Source organism: Danio rerio, chromosome 18, assembly GCF_049306965.1.
Source record: "Danio rerio strain Tuebingen ecotype United States chromosome 18, GRCz12tu, whole genome shotgun sequence".
NCBI lineage: Eukaryota > Metazoa > Chordata > Actinopteri > Cypriniformes > Danionidae > Danio > Danio rerio.
This window is the reverse complement of record NC_133193.1, coordinates 24,063,957-24,082,730: the sequence shown is the minus strand read 5'-3', so window position 1 is coordinate 24,082,730 and position 18,774 is coordinate 24,063,957. Positions and strand designations below refer to the sequence as shown.

The 18,774-nt window shown below is 37.8% G+C and overlaps 1 protein-coding gene across 4 annotated transcripts in view; it reads right to left on the bottom strand.

Moving 5' to 3' along the window:
* Positions 1-2,641: 2,641 nt before the first annotated feature.
* The window catches only part of bcar1 (BCAR1 scaffold protein, Cas family member), a 184,564-nt gene continuing 168,431 nt past the window's right edge, over positions 2,642-18,774 (bottom strand). For 3 of the 4 annotated variants that reach the window (XM_021467686.3, XM_005159138.6, XM_005159139.6), the window contains 4 exons: positions 13,389-13,493; positions 10,440-11,648; positions 9,590-9,676; positions 2,644-5,520 (listed from right to left, as the gene is read on the bottom strand). In XM_021467686.3, coding sequence (XP_021323361.1) covers positions 5,008-5,520; positions 9,590-9,676; positions 10,440-11,648; positions 13,389-13,493 — 1,914 coding nt within the window. In that variant the 3' untranslated portion in view covers positions 2,644-5,007. Of the gene's footprint in view, positions 5,521-9,589; positions 9,677-10,439; positions 11,649-13,388; positions 13,494-18,774 lie in introns of all 4 variants that reach the window. The other variant, NM_001135133.2, reaches the window with a different exon arrangement.

Here is an 18,774-nt window from a genome sequence, read left to right as displayed (position 1 = left end):
CTCATGCAAAGTTATTGCAAATATGAGCGTATATATTTGAAAAGAAGCAACCATCAGTGAAGAAGAGACAGTTAGCGTGGGAAAACAGCTGCTCAAGTTAATGCCTAATTTCACTTTTTAAGTATTTAAATATTTAAGTATAATAAAATAAGTAATGTAATTTGTGACGTTTATATTTTTTTTTCTAAACTTTTTTATACATTTATTAGTTTTAAATGATTTAACAGTGCACTTGTGTGTCTGCCTTTTTTAATGATCAAGTGATAGAGGTTAATATAACATTTAGAAGGTAAGCAGTACTAAAAATTATTTTTAGAAAGAATAATCCCATTAATCTAGTTACATGCATGTCGAAGGTGAATTTAATTAAATTATTTATAAAAAAAAAGGATAAGCCATTCTCGTACAGTTCTTCTGTGTGTGACTAAAATGTAGGCAATAGCTATTTTCCATCCAAATATATTACATAAATGTATGTGCAAAACTGGAATAACGCATAAAAGATGCTGCGAATAAAATTCCATCCAACCAGTCAAAGAGAAAAAAAATCGTCACTTCCTGATTAAACTGGCACCAAATATCAACAGTAAAAGCAGAATTTACTGTGGTAGAAGAAGCTGCGTCAATTAATTCTTTATTTAGCCTAATTAATGTTGCGCCTCCATGTCAGAAGACAATGCTGAAACACAATGAACACGTGGGGGCGTCTGAAGCCATGAGACGCGGAGACTCTTGACACGCACCAGACGTTCGGAGGTAATTAATAATATACACTAATACTGAAACAGTTAAGGCATTTTAGAATAGACTAAAACAATAATTTAAGACGTGTTACAGTGTGCTCAGCCTGCTGGTTTGTTCATTTACACACATTTTCATCATGATCTTTTTTTAATGTACATGCTGTAATTTGTTCAGTAAAAGTGTTTCCATCGTAGTTTATGCGCACATTTTCTATCGAATAAAAGTTTAACCTACTCAGTTATGCGCGTTTTTTATGCATATTTTAAAAAGTTATGTGCATCATGACGTTTCTACCAATCGTTTTTATGCACGTATCCAAAATAAGCATAAAAATAGGTGGGTGGAAACATAAGGCTAAGGCGAGAAATACCGCTTCATCTTTAAAAAAGGGGAGGAGACCGACAGAAACTCTGAGTTTAGAGAATAAAACCTGCTTCTGACCAGGTTAGATTCACAGAGTAAGTTACCACAGTAACTGACTCTGAGTTAAAGTTACCTTTCTTTCAGAAACAGGCTTGACTTACCCTGCTTTCTCGAGTTTAACAAACCTGCCATTTTGAAACGGAAAACCCAGAGTTTCTCTCATTTCAGGGTTAAAATACTCTTGAGTTTTCACTTAACCTCCTTTCTGAAACAGGCCCCAGCTGTCCGTCTTGACGGCTCCGTTTTCAACTCCGCCCCCGCCTGCGCTCGGCTAATCTCGTTGATCAACGGCTGCAGCTGAGCTTCATGTCGAACGCACCTACAACCTACGCCGATTAAGAAACTTGAACAGGCCTAGGCTACTATAATAAAAAAAATTGCTCAATGTAAAACTAAATCAATTGCTAAATACTCTAGATACATGAAGTCTAAAGCCTGCAGCCCACCACAAAGGTAGAAAGTTTCATACATTATTTAACAAACTGTTTCCTGCTAATTTTATCTCATTTTTCTCACATGGATAATTGAATATTAATCAGATGATGTCATTGCGCTGCTGTGCCAAAAGCCAATCGCTGCATTGCTTATCATGATTTCGTGGATCGATAGATCTGTCCTTCACAACACACCAGTGATTACAGATCCAGATATTTTAATCTGATTCACAAACTTGTTTTAAATTAGCCAGAGATCAGTTATCAAGATTGAAAGATCCAGGATCTGCCAAATCATCTTAGATCACTTAAGAGAGGTACGAAGAACGGACCCCTGGTCCAAATTGACATATCTTCATCATCATGCACTTGCTGCACATCCACAGATCAAATCAGTTTGAGCTCATGTGAGCTTTGTGATGTGTAGAGTTATTCTGCTGGACCAGGGGTGGCCAACCCTTTCTTGGAGAGCCTCCTTCCTGCAGATTTCAGTTGCTACCCATATCAAACACAGCTGAACCAATTAATTAGAACCTGAACACCACGTGATAATTACAGGCAGGTGTGTTTGATATGGGTTGCAACTGAAATCTGCAGGAAGGTGGCTCTTCAGGAAAGGGTTGGCCACCCCTGTGTTGGACAGTCATAATAAACGCTCACATTTCGAATGCAGTTCCACAGATTGGCATTTAGGGCCTTCTTTCTTTCTTTCTTTCTTTCTTTCTTTCTTTCTTTCTTTCTTTCTTTCTTTCTTTCTTTCTTTCTTTCTTTCTTTCTTTCTTTCTTTCTTTCTTTCTTTCTTTCTTTCTTTCTTTCTTTCTTTCTTTCTTTCTTTCTTTCTTTCTTTCTTTCTTTCTTTCTTTCTTTCTTTCTTTCTTTCTTTCTTTCTTTCTTTCTTTCTTTCTTTCTTTCTTTCTTTCTTTCTTTCTTTCTTTCTTTCTTTCTTTCTTTCTTTCTTTCTTTTGTCTTGGTTTAAACCTGAATGCACTGAATGGCTGCCAAGTGATTGGCTGATTTAAGAACTTGTATTGCTAAAAAACTTGGACTGAAAATGTATTTTTTAATGAAAATATATTAAACATATATTTCCAGTTATGCAATTTACAGTAACATATATCAATATCATTCAAATCCTTGAACACAGATTTGAGAACAGAATAACAATACAACATATATCAGCTCACTGTGTTTGGCTTAAATGCTTTTTTTTCTTTCTTTATTTCAGATGGATAAGGATTTCGACTATATGCACAACAACATGTTGCAGTACTTAAAAAGTTTAATAGGTTTCATTAAACTACTTTTTCTGACATATTCTTAAATTTAGAATACAACCAACAGGGAGATAAAAGACAATGCGGGGGAGGTTGAGCTTCAGGAAGGTGATTCAGAAAACAGATGCAATGGGGAAAGTTTTTTTTTTTTATACAAGCTGGTTTTGGATCTAGTACATTTGTGCACTGAATGCCTCAGGTTATGTCGGATGTGATCTAAGACAAAGATCAGAATTGAAATCAGGGACTGAATTTTGTTGCCACAATGCACCTGTCCAGCAGGACGTGGCACTACAGTAAAGGTCAAAAGATCACTGAGTAAGGACTGAGTAATAGTGGCGTGATAGGTTTTCAAACTAGCCTAAAACATGCCAGAGGGGCACAGCCGTGAGCAGGCATTTGTGGAGCTTACAGGCAGGAAATATTTCAATATGTTCAAATGTTTTTTTTTTTTTTTTAAATAGAAAAGTTTGTGTTCTCCATCGCATTGCTATGGAGAAAGTCTGGAAATAAGTGATTGAAACTCTCACAGTAAATAAGGAGGCAGCTGCGCTTCAAAATCGCATACTCTTTTTAGTAGTTTGTACTTAGATGATATATATATATATGTGTAGCGCTGTTGCTTTACAACAAGAAGGACGCTAGTTCGAGCTTTGGCTGGGTCAGTTGGCATTTCTGTGTGGAGTTTGCATGTTCTACCCATATTTGCGTAGGTTTTCTCCAAGTGCTCCCCACAAGTCCAAAGACATGACCTACAGGTGAATTGGTTATGCTAAAATGAACGTGTATGTGTGTGAATGAGAGTTTATGGGTGTTTCCCAGTGATGGGTTGCGCTGCCTACAACGCATGCTGGATAAGTTGGCGATTTATTCCGCTGTGGTGAACCCTGATTAATTCTTGCTCACACTGTGCAAATTTTTTTTATAATCCTAAATGACTGTAGCATGTGAGACTGCACGAGCATGGCTCTTATCTTACACTGTAAGATCTCAGCTGTCATAAAGTCAGACTCAACAACAATGAAGACATGCCAAACACAAAAGGAAATGCTCCCAGAGTTTGATGTCATTGTTCTGACATTACCTCGTGGTCATTTGAATTGTCGCATGGATTGCGTCATCAAATTTGAAGCTCCTTGGTTTTTGGATTGATGCTCTTCGCAGCTGTTGTCACACTGCAGGAAAGTGTCTGAAATCTGACACTTGCAGACCTTGACAGAAAAATCTGATCACAACAGGCATTACGTGGCTGTCAGTGAACATGTCAAACCAACGATCAAAGACCACAGATTTTAGACTAGGATTTCAGGAATCTCAAATTTGTCTCAGATGACAAAATCGTGGCTGAAATCTCACAGTAAAAGCAGGGTTTAAGCCAAAAAGAACATGAATAAATGTTGTAAAATGTATGAATGTACTATATTTGCCATATTGTCCTGATCATGTGACCAACTGGCATCAATTGCATCCTTTTACTACTACAATCCTCTCCTGTGGCCTAATGGAATCAAATGTCCACCTCAAAATCTAGTTAGACTCTATCAGTTCTTTAATGAATTCTGACATACTATGTTTTAGCCTACTGTATAGTACGAAAGTATGCGATTTTGTATGCAGCTGAAACCTGTTAATTGGCTCACTCCCAGCATGCTTTGCGTTCACACTGACCCACCCTGTATGAACAGCAGATAAAAGAGCATTAACGTTAAGTGCCCTTAACGCTTTCAACAGGCACAATTCATTTATAAAAAGCCTCAGTTGTTGATCTGTGATGAAAATGGATGTACTTCTACATACACGTTTAAAATTTTAAACACCTTTAGTCAGCATCTCATAATAATAATAATAATAATGACAATTATAATAATCAGAGCAATAATTACAGTTTAGCTATAATAATGCATAACGTCTTAAATCTACCCTTTAGATAATCTCCATCTCTCTCTCCTCCCTTGTTCCAAAAGTTCCTCAACCGTCTTTGTTCACCCCAACATACAGCAACTTAAATATTTACAATGATTCATTTACAACCAATCGTTCTGCCCATTAATCATTTAGTCCTGGAGATAAAAAGCTCGTGGCACAGGGTACATTTGTCCAGTGAGTTTAAAACAGGCCCTGTCCCGAGGCTCTCACATGGCCAGTAGCTGATTGAGTGCCATGCGAAACTGTTGGGTGCATCCCGCCAGCTCCCGCACCCTCTCTGTCATGTCTCTGGTGGATCCTGGCGAGGGGTACTGCAGGGCTGCTGTTTTGGTGCTGACCACAATGTCTTTGAGTTTGTCGCAGAGTGTGTTGCTGTGCTGTGCCACTCTGGTGCGAACCTCTGGAGACTTGGCTTGCCTAGAGAGCGTGTCTCCGATGAAGACCAGCTTGTGGGCACTGAGGATGACGAACTTGCTGTGGGCGACGAAGATTTTGGGCGGCTGGTTGTTGTTAATGGAGGAGTAGAACGCGTCTATGGCGTTGGTGAGCGTGGTGATGTTGGCTTCACATTGCTCCATGTAAAAAAGCAGTAGCTGCCGGTCGCCCATGCACAGTTTACTGCGCTGCGTCTGGGGGTAGTGAGAGGGCGGAGTCCAACCCGAAATGTCATTGTTGATTGGTCGAGAGACCTCCTGCTCTAGTCGTTCAAACTGCTTCAGCTGTTAAAGATTAGAGACACTAGTGAGTAATATTTCATAAATGTATTTGTAAAGAATGTTATTTTTCATATTTTACTTAATACACCTTGTATATTTTTTTATAAATGATGAAATCTATATGTACTTAAAATGTATACTTGTTAGTTAAAAGATTAATATGGTTGGTTTGCAATACAACATGGGACTTTCAACTTTTTTGCAGGATATTTAAAACATATTAATGAACAGTGTTGGGCAGTAGCGTCGCTACAAGTAGTGATGCTTCTAGCTTAACTACATTTCTCAGTAGTGTGGAGGTAGTGTCGCTACTTTCTAAATCAAATAGCTTTTCACTAGCAAAGCTATTTTTTTAGTCAAGTAGCGCAGTAGCATCCACACAAACTACATTTATTGATCGCAGATCAATAAGGCTATGTTCACACTGCAGGCAAATGTAGCCCGAATCGAATTTTTTCCCCCTCATGTGACTGAGGTAATGACAGTGTGAACAGTCCAAACCGCATGGAATCTGATCTTTTCTATTCAGATTTGTGCCACTTTCAATATAGCCTCAAATCAGACACAGATCTGATGTTTTGCAATGCGACCACAGTGTGAACGGTTATGTTGGATCTTATGTGACTTTTACGTAATCTTCGAGCAACAAACGTCATCATTCTGTGCTGCAGACATCATCTACTCCTCAGCAGCATAGTAGAATGGCACACAGGGCGATTACAGTACCACAGAAAGTTGGTTGTTAAATTTGAAAAGGATTTTGAAGGCAAAACTGGTGCTTGTTAACTAATCTGGTTACGATTAAGGCATGGGTTGATCGCTAAGATGAAGAGCATCATGGGTGTTGCGGCTAGGGGATATGTGCAAAGGACAGGGAACTTTCTCTTCGATAGAAAAAAGGGCAGGTGCTCGAGCACTCAAACCCCCCTTCTGCATGTGTCTGTTGTTTATAATGAAGTAAAATTAAATAACTCTGCAAACAGATATAAACCAACTCCGCCTTCACAGTTTAGTCTGCGGCTGCTCATTAACCCTTTATGAGTTTAATAGACCTGTGGTCAGAGCACCACATACTATTTTAGGTCTCAAATGCCGAAATACACATAAGCAGTAGCAGAACAACCCTTTACCATTTATGAAATACACCACGGTTGTCTGTAAAAAGGGTAATAATCATATAAGCATGATCTGACAACGTGCTCACTTCATACAGTATACACGTGTCCACATTTTTTGCTCTCCGTAATGTACTTTTGCACATGCGGGTGAGTTTAGGACCATGTTCTGTTCACACTGCAAATCTGATATTGGCCACATTTATAAGAGCAGTGTGAACAGCCATGCAAAAAAATCTGATTTGAGCACTAAGCCTTGCAGTTTGAATGTAGCCTGAGTGACGGTACGGACATTCACAGAGCTGTAAGGCTGCTGTTTAGCCGATGAAAGTAAATCCATATGATAATTAGAATGGCAAAATCTTCTTCTTGTTTTGGTGCGTTACTGCCTCATCTCACTTTGGGCTGTGTTTCCCAAACGACGACGTAACTAATATAGTACGCTGCATCATTTGGGAAAAGAGCGATGTAGTGACGAGTGTTTCCCAAAGGCCATAGTTTCTCTGCTGCAGATCCATTGTTTAAACCACTTTAGTTTTAACGTAAAAAGCCCATAATGATGCTCTAAACGGGGAGGAGTAACTACTTCTTTAGAGAAGAACCCCATCATTTCTTTGTGCAAATTATATTGTTTTACATGCTCACTCAATATAAGTTTTGGTAAAAACATGCACTCGTTTTCCATATTAATTGAAATATATGTAAATGGCACATATTGGGCCTGTGTTTCCTTTGCAAATATTGGGAACATTACATATTCTATTCTAAAACATAAAGCCACTTACAAAAGCTAACACGTATTCTAATATCATATATAAATCATATAAATAAATAAATAAATAATGAGGCGATTTATTCAAAAATGAAAATTAATATTTATTATTTATTGGGAAATGAAAAAAAAATCCTACTTTAATAATAATATTAATAATATTAATGATGATGATGAGGATTATTAAGTAGGATATTGTTTAATTATTTTAATTTTTTTTTGAAAAGTTTACAATTTGACATGCAAACCACTGCAGAAATGTTCTAATCAACAGGCCCATGTCATATACAGTACAGATACTTAATAAATAACCTACTATAAATTAAAAGCATTATTGTATGCTGTGTTTTTTGCTTTCACAAGCTTTGGAGATGTAGCCTCAATTCCACTTTTAAATAATAGGTCACCTATAGCTTTCGTCATAAGCAACGGCTGTGTTCAAAATGACACCAATGTTTTCAAAATGCACTGCGAAGGGTGGTCAGTTGTAAACATGAATATCGCTAAAACTGAACTGTAAAAATACAATGAAAGTAAATAACACCTAAGAGTGATGACTTTAATACTTTTTTTATAATTAGAAGTTTAAATGTTCGAATGTTCTAAATGAATAGAGTATAGGGGGATAACTGGGAATAGAACAAAGCCTATTCTGGAGAATTAGAAGAGCTGTAGCTGCTTCTAACTACAGCTCCAGAGGTGTAGTTGCAAGTATACAAGTTTGCGACGCAGTTTGCGAAGGTTCGTTGGAACGATGGATTTGGGAAATGGCAAATCAACAAACTGTGTATAACGACACAACTTGCGACCTTAGTTGGCTAACGATGGTTTTTAGAAACACCCCCAGGATGGTAAAGTCACCAACCAAATAGGCTAAAGACAACGAGAGGAGTTATTTCTGAAGCAGGATTCCTCGTGACCATACCTCGAGAAGTACATGTTAAGATGCAATAATGTTAATTCTGATGCTGTGCTTAAAAATACTTCAGTAATATTAAGTACTATAATGTTTTTGAACTAAACAGTGAAGTACTCAAATAAAATTTTTGTGGTAGTTTTTATTTAACTTTTTATTTTTTAATTATTGTGGTACTTTTTTATTAAACATATAATATAACATTATGTATATATGTTTTTGCAATTCATTAATAAATAGTTATATATATATATATATATATATATATATATATATATATATATATATATATATATATATATATATATATATATATATATAAAAAAATATAAATACAATATAATGCATATTCCTAAATATTTCCCTTTACTATAAATAATGTAGTATTATAAATGTGTAACACCTAGTTTTATTGGATTTTTTTGTTTTTGGTCTAATACTTTGTTTCTGTTTGGTACATAATATAGTTTGCAGTAAATAACTGAATTAAACAATTATGCCTCATGTTTCATTGATAGTTTTATTAATCACTGAGGTATGACTGACTTAGATTTAAGTTGCTTCGATTTAAAAATTAAAATTGCAAAAATAGCTTAGATGTAGTTAATCTACTTTTGCCAAGTAGCTTTTAGCTTAGTTTGTGCCATTTCCCAGGCGGTAGCTTTTCGTGTAGTTAAGCTACATTTTAGGGAGAGTGGCTAATAGCTTAGGTCACTACAATTTTCAAGCAGCTTGCCCAACGCTGTAAATAAATTACATGTATACATACAAAAAAAGTATATTTAAATTCAAACAAAACAGTGTAAAAAATCCTGGTTGCCTTAAATTTTTAAGCTGAATCAAATGAGCCTTTTGAGTCCATTGAACTATTATGTTAAACTGACTTAAAACAGCTTTTTAACTTTTAAACTTTTTAATAAGTTTAATATTTTACAATAACCTAAAACATGCTGTCAGGACTAATTGATCATATAAATTTTACAGTGTAGTAATAATAAGTCAAAGCTTAGCAAAATTAGCATAAGGTTTTTAAAAATTAGTATAATGTAAAATTTAAGTGGCTTAACAAGTGAGCATCATTAAATATGTTATTTTTTCATTAAACTCTAAATCAGCTGTATTTATACCCCTTGGCATATTTATGGGCATTTACGTTTCAATTAATCATGTTCTAATATAGTTTAAGTGATTAAAAATGGAATGTCCTAACGTTATGAAAAATGATGTTGTGTATTATTATAACATAAAAGGTGTTATAGTCTCGCATACCTGTTGCTGTTCAAGCTGAGTCTTATTTTGTTTGATGCTCCCTTTTTCCAACAGCTGTCTTTGGTTCTTCTCAAACTCTTCTTTACCCTAAAATAGAAAAAAAAAATTACTTTATGAATGAATGGATACTGGGTCGACTAATTGTAAAGCTTTTTAAATCCAAAAAGGTAGGCCACAATTTGTTTTCTATCAAACGAGCAAAGGTTTTTGTTAATTATCTGTGCACTGATTCATATTAAAAAGATAAACCTTCACTATTAGTCACAACTGGAATGTTTCCACCATATTTTTCACAGTGTGTGCTGAAACGCTTCTTTTCACTCCACAGGGGGGCAGCATAACATTACAGTGAAACTCAACACAGCCATTTTTGGCTGTTGAAAAGATTACAGAAGTCAGACTCTTAATTAAACATACCTCCTCTGATTTTTAACCCAAGTGGAGGTTTCAAATGAAACAAAAATCAATAAAAAATAAATGTTTTAGGTGATGAAGTAATCTGCCTTGAGCATATAAAATAAATAAGTTTTTTTTTTTTTTTTAAAGGAAAATATCAGTTACACAGAAAGCCTGAAAGACTAAAAAATGCCCCTATGACTAAACTGTGGTCATTTATCTGCACAGTTTCCGTGGAAGTTTTGACACAATGACAGGCAACAGCTGGTGCTAAAGGAAGATGTATGTGGGCTTTAAGGAAAAGCAGGTCTGCACATGCAATCAAGGTGATTGATTAAAGGCCTGAGGCTTGACACAGTGGGGATTACAGGCAGAGCCCATATAAGGATGGCATGCAGACCAATGAGAACATACAACTAGAAAACCAATCTGAAGATTTTTGTATTTAGCATACCTGTAAATGGACATAGTCGTAGTCCTCCATCCAACCCTCCTCTGTTGTCTCATACGGCCTATCTGGAGCCTCCTCCTCGGCTGAGAATTTGGGAGGGGAGGGTAATGGACGGGACTGGATGTTGGCCCTTTCTGGTGTCCCTGACTGATAGGCTGAGATGTTGTTATTATTGGTCAGCGAGTCACCGGTATGAGGAACAGGTGGCAAAGGAAGCTGCTGCTGCTTGTTTGTCCGTTTGAAGAGCAAAGAGGCATTGCCATGGAGAAACGATGCTAACTGCTTGGTGTCATCAGGTACACCACGTGCACACATGATCAGCCGGTCCAGGTCATCCCCACCTGTGCCTGGCTGAGATGTCATCAGGGCTGCAGGGGACCAGCCCAAAGTGTCCAGTGCCTGACTGTACCTCACCAGACCTTGGAAGGCCTCCTCCATCTTCTGCACCTGCTTGCCAAGCTTGGTCTGCAGTGTGCGGTCGGTGGCCTGGGTGGCATTGGCTACAGCACCTCTAGCGAATTCCAGCAGGTCCCTGACTGCCACACGGATGCGGTCCACGGCCTGTCGGATGGCAGGGAGGTTGGACTCCATCTGAGTGGAGCTGCGCCAGTTTCCACTGATGAACGACATGAGGAGAGAAACGGAGCTCTCCACAGCCTGTTGATGACGGGACAGACGCTCCATAGCCTGGTCCAGATCCAGGAGCAGCAAGCGACCTGGCCCAGAAGATTCCCGCACTGGCACCATGTCTAAAGAGGACGTGGAGAGATTACTGCGAGTGCTTCCAGTGCTGGACGCTGACAGCCGTTTGAAGCTGACCGTGAGCTCCTCGGTGGCCGCTGCATCACGGACCACCTGTGGAGGCACATCATACACGTAATCGCCTGAATCTTCGCCTGCTGGGCGCTCACGAGGGAAGTCGTACACATCTGTGGGGTGGTGGTCCTGTGGGCCACCTTTTCGCAGGCTGGCAGGGATGTCGTAGATCTCCTGGCCCTCAGGCTGTCGTTTTCCTATTAGCTGAGGAGGAGGAACATCATAGACATCCTCTGGTATGGGAGGCTCGGGACCGCCAGGGATCTGAGACAGATAGGCTTGGTTCTGATTCTCCAGGCTCTTCATCTTGGCAAAATGAGGAGGAACGTCGTACGTTTCCTCCCTGATTGGACCATCTGGAACGTCTTTGCTGACAGATGGAGGAATGTCATATACCTGTAAAAAGAAATAATGTGTTTACCAAAACAAGCCTCCTATAATCATAACTGAAGTCATTAGTGATCTGATTGTTACATTTTTGGTTCATATAAGTTGAGTGTAAGCCATTTTAAAGGTTTCAAGGGAATTTAGGTGTTACACCCTTATAATATAAAAACATATATAAATGAACAAACGGATTGCATTTGAGATTTGCCAAAGAGTTGATCTTTAAAACTTCAATTATGCAACAGTTAAATATTATTTCAAGCATTAGATGTTAGCAAGCATTAATTAATGTAAAAATACAGTGGTCCCTCGCTATGATGCGGTTCACATTTTCGCAGCCTTGTAGTTTCACTGATGTTTTCAGTGTGTTCTGCGTCCTGATTGGTGCATTGTGTTCTGCACCCTATGACAGATGTATTTAGACCATTGTCAATCAATCTTCTCCATGCCGTGTCTCCTGTACAGTAAAGAATGCGTTCAGCTTGCCAAATGTACATAAATCTTTGATCACTAGCAGTGTGACTCTTAAGTGCTGTACTGTATGTTTGGAGTATTTCTCCCCAACAAACCCCACAAATGTTGACGAAACATTCAGCACCATCAAAGGCACTCAAAAGGAAGATGCTAACCATCGAACTAAAAGTTGGACTTCTGGACATGCTAAAACAAGGATAGAAGTTATGCGGCTGTAAGGCGCCATTACGGAATAAATGAAGTAACATAAAGAAGGAAAAAAGTAACATATGGACGACAGCAGAAATAAAGTTCAACAAGGATGCAAAAGGGTTGTAACTGTCCACAACAAGACCACCGTAAGGAGTCTGCTTTAGTTTTGTGGATCAGTTACTGCAGTTGGATTTATTCTATAGTACTGGACGAAGGTTTGAACTTTGCGTTTTTAAACAAGAGAAATAAGTGTGAAAATGTTAATGCCTCTCTTAGAAAAGTGTATAAAGTGTGTAGTGAGGGGTTTTAGAGCCTTAAAACATCTAAAATGTAAAACATAAAGCTGACTACTTTACGGATTTCCCCTATTGCGGGTTATTTTTAGAACGTAACTCTCACGATTAATAAGGGACCACTAAACAGGAAATGTGCATGAACAATTAAATATCTAACATATGCTCAGTGTTAACTGCCAGTATATTGCAAATCAAACACGCTACCTAAATGTGGTATGAATCAATGTGACTGTGTGTACAATTTCAGATTTTTTGTGCAAGGAATACACGTTCAATCTTAAATATGCTACTTGATGTAAAACACACTAGCAATTTATGAGTGAAATTTGTTTCACATCATTTTGTTCAGTCTAGAACTGTTAAAAAAATTAAACACTATTTGATAGTGCTGCAAGGTTGTTGTTTCTTTTGGATGCTGTGTTGGGGGAGGGGGCTGACATTATTCTTCCTAGATATAAATGAAACAGGTGTTGTGTTTGACTGACTAGCCAATCAGAAAATATTTCTGCTTGTGAATCATTTAACGCTGTATGATTTGCTGTCGTCAGATTGGCTGAGATGTCATTAGTGGGTAGAGTTTAGGAGGGGCAGCATGTGTTTGAAGCTGGCGGTCAACAGTAATACAGTTGCCAAGTCTGGCTAAAAGTAGCAATCACTTACACAATCCTTTCTGCATGTATTAGAGACTTGTGGCATTTTGTTTCAGGCAATTCAGATCTCTTAAGCACCCATTAATGTGCAGATCAAATATGCAAATAAGATAAATATGAAAAAGATGGATGGGTACCGTTTGTTGGTAGTGCAGCTGGCTCTTATCCACACTAGGTGGAGTGTCGTAGATTTCCTGACCACTGGGTGGGCCTTTCATTGCCATAGGAGGAGTATCATAAACCTGTGGCACAGAGAGAGTACAGGGTCAAAAAAAGACACACATATTTAAATTTAAGACATAAATACATGACAAGAAGTAGATCCGGCTTGAATTGAATTATGTTTCTGCCCATTTTATTGATTTGTTTTTCAGAGCCCTTGGTTTTTCTCTACCTCATAGAAACTTTGAACCATTTTTTACTTCCCTTATTTTTTTGTGCATGTTAGAGCAGATTTGGAATCGAGGCACTTGGATGAATGGGGGTCAAAAGGAGCACAGGTACACTCAATAGGGGACACATTCACACTGATGTGGAGAGATTACAGGAGCACGACCTCAGACAGCAACAGCTGGAGGAAATCAGCAGTTCTGCAGAGACGCTGACCTCCACCTTCACCTACAATCGCTCTCTTTCAGTCTGCTACCTCTACAGTGGCTCGGTGGTCAGGCTGATGTGAATATGATAGAAGCTTTTGTTATGTTATTAGGAATGTTATGATGTGGCAAACTACACTGCTATAATTGCTTCTGTGATTTATGTCACTGGAATACACAGTAATGTTTAAGGGTTCTAGGACAGTAGATGCTAGAATTGTCTTGTAAGTTGCTCTTAAGCTCTTAAAGGCCTTATTAAAAAAATTCTTTTAGATGTTACATGTCAGTATGTTAATTTTAAGGATATCTATAAGCTAGAGTGCACCAAAACATTGACAAAACTCAAATTTAGAAGATATAAACAACCCAAGTCTTCGGTTTGTCACTTCTAAACAGATAAACTTTTTTGACATCACTTCAGTTTCTTTTTATATTCTCTGATCAATCAAATGCTCTCTAGTATCTGACATGTCTCGCCCCCTTTAAGGCGCTTCTCATTAGATTTTCATTTGATGCATTTGAGCTCAACCATTCTCACTGGCAGAGCTGTGGTCAAAATGAAATGCTATTGGCTGTTTTGTAAAAAAAAAAAAAAAAAAAAAGGGGGGGGAGGAGCTTCTAGATGTTCTGCCCTGTCTTTATGTTTTAGTTCACCAACAAGGACCATGCCATACTTTGAGCTAGACTTTATTGTAGGGATGAAAGAGATGGTAAGGGAACAGTGGGATGAAGTTGAAGGGAAGTAAGAGGATAAACAGTGAACAGATAGGTAGGTTGATCGGGTGTCCTACGATAATGCCCAGAGACTCAGAGTGGGGGTACCATCTCTGTTATATTTTGGTAGAGTGATTGGACGCCCTGATTCAACCCAGGAGGGAAGAGAGGGTTATAAGGATAGTTTATGGGAAGCAAAGGAATAAAGGGAGGGAGGTTGGGTTTGAGAGAACGAGAAGAACAGTGCTAGAGGGCTGGTCTGCCTTAAATAAGTTTTAGGGAGTAAGTGATTGGTTTAAGAGGTAAATTGAGGTGAGGTTCCACTGCCGAACCTTTGTTACAAAGTTAACTCTATTTGAGATTACGTCAAAGACCGAATGAAAATTGCACATTTTAAAGTACTTCACGGGATAAAATAACATCACAAACATCGTTTAAAATACAATTTAAATTCAATGTAAAAATACAGGAGATGAGCATAAACAATGACATCTGATATATATTTATGACACGCATCAACTGCCAAAATATGGCAAATGAATTATTCTACCCAAAATATGATAAGAAAACCCTGTGATCATATTCACAAGGGAAACCATACAAGTTATTAGGAATGTTGTGCTATGGCAAACTAAACTGGCAAAATTGTTTCTGCCATTTCCTGTGGATATTTTGATGTTGTTGTTTTTTTCAGGATGAACAGGAAGCTCAAAAGAGTTAATTCAAAATGGAAATATTTTGTAACATTATGAATGTGCCTTTGAAACTATTTAAATAGTTCTTGCCGAATAAAAGTTTTCATTAATCTATCTATCTATCTATCTATCTATCTATCTATCTATCTATCTATCTATCTATCTATCTATCTATCTATCTATCTATCTATCTATCTATCTATCTATCTATCTATCTATCTATCTATCTATCGGCTGTCTGTCTGTCTATCTATCTATATATAGGCCTATATTCATAATAATATAGCGTATATAAGTACAATACAGAGACCCTAGATCTAGCTGCAAAGAAAAATATTTTAGAAAACTAAAAACGTGTTTATTTATAAGTTATTCTAACAAATGAGGTTGCCCCGAGATGTATATTTAAGAAAACCCATAGACTCTCAGATGCATGAGCTCTTATAAATACAGCAGTAGCGCTGACTCGAGTTTCAGAACATGCTAAAAATGAAGTGTGACTTCCTGCCTTAACGCTCTGTCAGACCTTTGACAACTGATATAAATATCAAATAATGCCTACAGCACTTGATCCAAACAAGAAACAATAACCACACGCACACACACACACACACACACACACACACACACACACACACACACACACACACACACAAAGGGCTTGAATGTTAGCAAAGAATTAAAACCCAGTAAATGTTTTATAGTGCTAGCAGCCATTAAAGTGTGATTCTTTCCATTACTGCATCTGATGTGGGTGAAATGAGGTTGTGGGAATTTGGATGAAAATGAAGTGTAATCTCATCTAAGAAAGACTGTCACACACACTTTTCAGTTTAATACTAAGCCATTAATAATTTAAACCAGTGGTTCACAAACTGCCCTCTAAGGGTGGTAATAGCCGAAAATGTCTATCATTACAAATGCAGCTGTTAGACTTCATTTTCTACAAGATGTTTTTTTTTTTATGTACAAATAAAATGTCACATTTCAAGCATAATATACTATTACTTCATCATTTATTACTCCCCCGGGCTCCTGATGACTCCATAGAAATATATGCTGCCAAAAATAATAATTATTTACAACAGAAATATGTCACATGCAAAGTGAAATGCTCTAGTTAAAAATGAAACTGTTTCTGTATATCGGCGAGTTCTGCAATCATCAGCAATCCACAGATTTAAACAATTTACACCTCAAGCTACGACCGTAAATTCACACAGAACTATCCCAGTGTTCTGAAGTCATGTCTACTCTACACTTCTATCAATCAATACTGCAGCAACCACACATACACACACCCTTACACAAACACCATTAGCATTTATAATGCTGGCCAAACAATGGCTCTCAATCTGTTGTGTGCCCTCAGGAGAGCCTGCAGCCAGAGACTGAGGCAAGAGAAACCATGAATACCAAAAGCTCTCATTGAGCATCCAGCAGCAGCCGTGCCAGCTCCATTTGATTAAACGTCTAGCTTTTTCTCCCTTCCTATCACTCTAATCGGAGAGACGCCGATTTATTACAAGCAATATTTGGAGCGATTTTGAACTGGCTGGTTTAGCTTGCAGCATTCTTTGTTGGTGTGAGAAACCAAGCAATCGAATTCAGCATCGTGGCAAAACTTGCTATAGCAAAAGTATTCATTCATTTTCTTTTCAACTTAGTCCCTTTATTAATCAGGGTTCACCATAGTGGAATGAACCGCCAGCTTCTCCAACAGATGTTTTACATGTATGTAGTGGATGCCCTTCCAGCTGCAACCCATCACTGGGAAACTAGCAAAAGTATACTTTTGTTTATTAATGCACGCACAGTTGAGAGTAAATTCCATTTGGTAGGATGGGCAAACATACTCTGCTGGCACAAGACATCAATATGACATCACATTGACGTTGTACTCCAAATCAGGTTAATGTCAGAACCCAACGTCAGATCAATGTCAAAGTTCAACGTCCAACCTAAAAATCAACCAAATATCAACGTCTAATGATCTTACAGCTTGATGTTGTGTGGACATTACCACTATGATGTCTATCAGACGTTGGATTTTGGTTGCCATACCTGACGAATAAATGTCAGTATTTGTCATCAATATGACATGGGTTTAAGATGTTGGCTAGACATTGGATTTTGTCACTTTCCAACACAACCTAAAAAGTAGGCATTTTACATATGCACTATAGAAAGATACATCCTACTTCATAACTTTTTTCAGCTTTTTTGTGAGTGCAAACTCATTTAAAATAGTTTCTTTTGATCCCCCTGAATATGCACTAATCAACATGGCTGTCTAATTTCTTCAGTAGTGTGTTGCTATTTTAGTTCTGACTGAAGACTGGCCTGGTTTGGTGTTGCCTTGTATAGTAAGTGTGTAAGCTTTGTGAACACCTGATCGCCACAAAAAAATCAGCCTTCACATTCATGCATAACATATGAAGTTTAGCAAATTATACAGTTAATCTTTGATTCCGAGGCATTGAGAATTGAGAGTTGGTTTTGAGGTTGGAATCGATTTAAATCGAAGGGAACTAATTCTTCATTAAGAGCTCATCTTCATTTTAATTTAAAAAGAACTAACTCTCCTATTTAGATGCCTGTTTGCTAATAATTATCAAACACATGATGCATTTCGGCGAAGCAGTGGAGGATTAGGTAGTGCTGTCGCCTCACAGCAAGAAGGTAGCTGGGTCGATGGTTCGATCCTCGGCTCAGTTGGCCTTTCTGTGTGGAGTTTGCATGTTCTCCCTGCCTTCGCGTGGGTTTCCTTCGGGTGCTCCGGTTTCCCCCACAATCCAAAGATATGTGGTACAGGTGAATTGGGTAGGCTAAATTGTCCGTAGTGTATGAGTGTGTGTGAGTGTTTGTGGATGTTTCCCAGGGATAGGTTGTGGCGGGAAGGGCATCTGCTGGTTAAAAACACGCTGAATGAGTTGGCAGTTCATTCCGCTGTGGCGACCTCAGATTAATAAAGGGACTAAGCCAACAAGAAAATGAATGAATGAATGATGCATTTCTGTGAAAGGTTTTTCCACATAGTTCGCTTCAACGATTTAGCCATTTCTAAAAGTGGTTATGGTATGTCATGTTGAAATATTATTAAATATTACTGTATGTTAAATAATAAATAAAGCAATTTGTGAATGCATAATACATTTTCCTTTAATTAATTTATATTTATGTTGTTATTATTGTTTTATTCTGTGATACAAATATAATGCGGCTGACCTGAAAGTTTACACTTTACACTTCAACTGCTCACATGCATTTTAGACACATTATATTTCTGTGCCTTTCATCCAATAATTATGAGCTTCAATTAGCTTGTTTGATAGTTATTGCTATTAGCAGGGTGTGAGAAGTAGGAATCCAATTCCTCAACAACGTTGAGGAATCGATTAGAATTTCAAAATTACACCAATTTCAAAATGGTATTGGACTCGATTAAAAAAAAAAAAAAGTTAAACAGCCATACTAACATGCACTTGTCAATTAACTTTATTGTTGGCCACAATTTC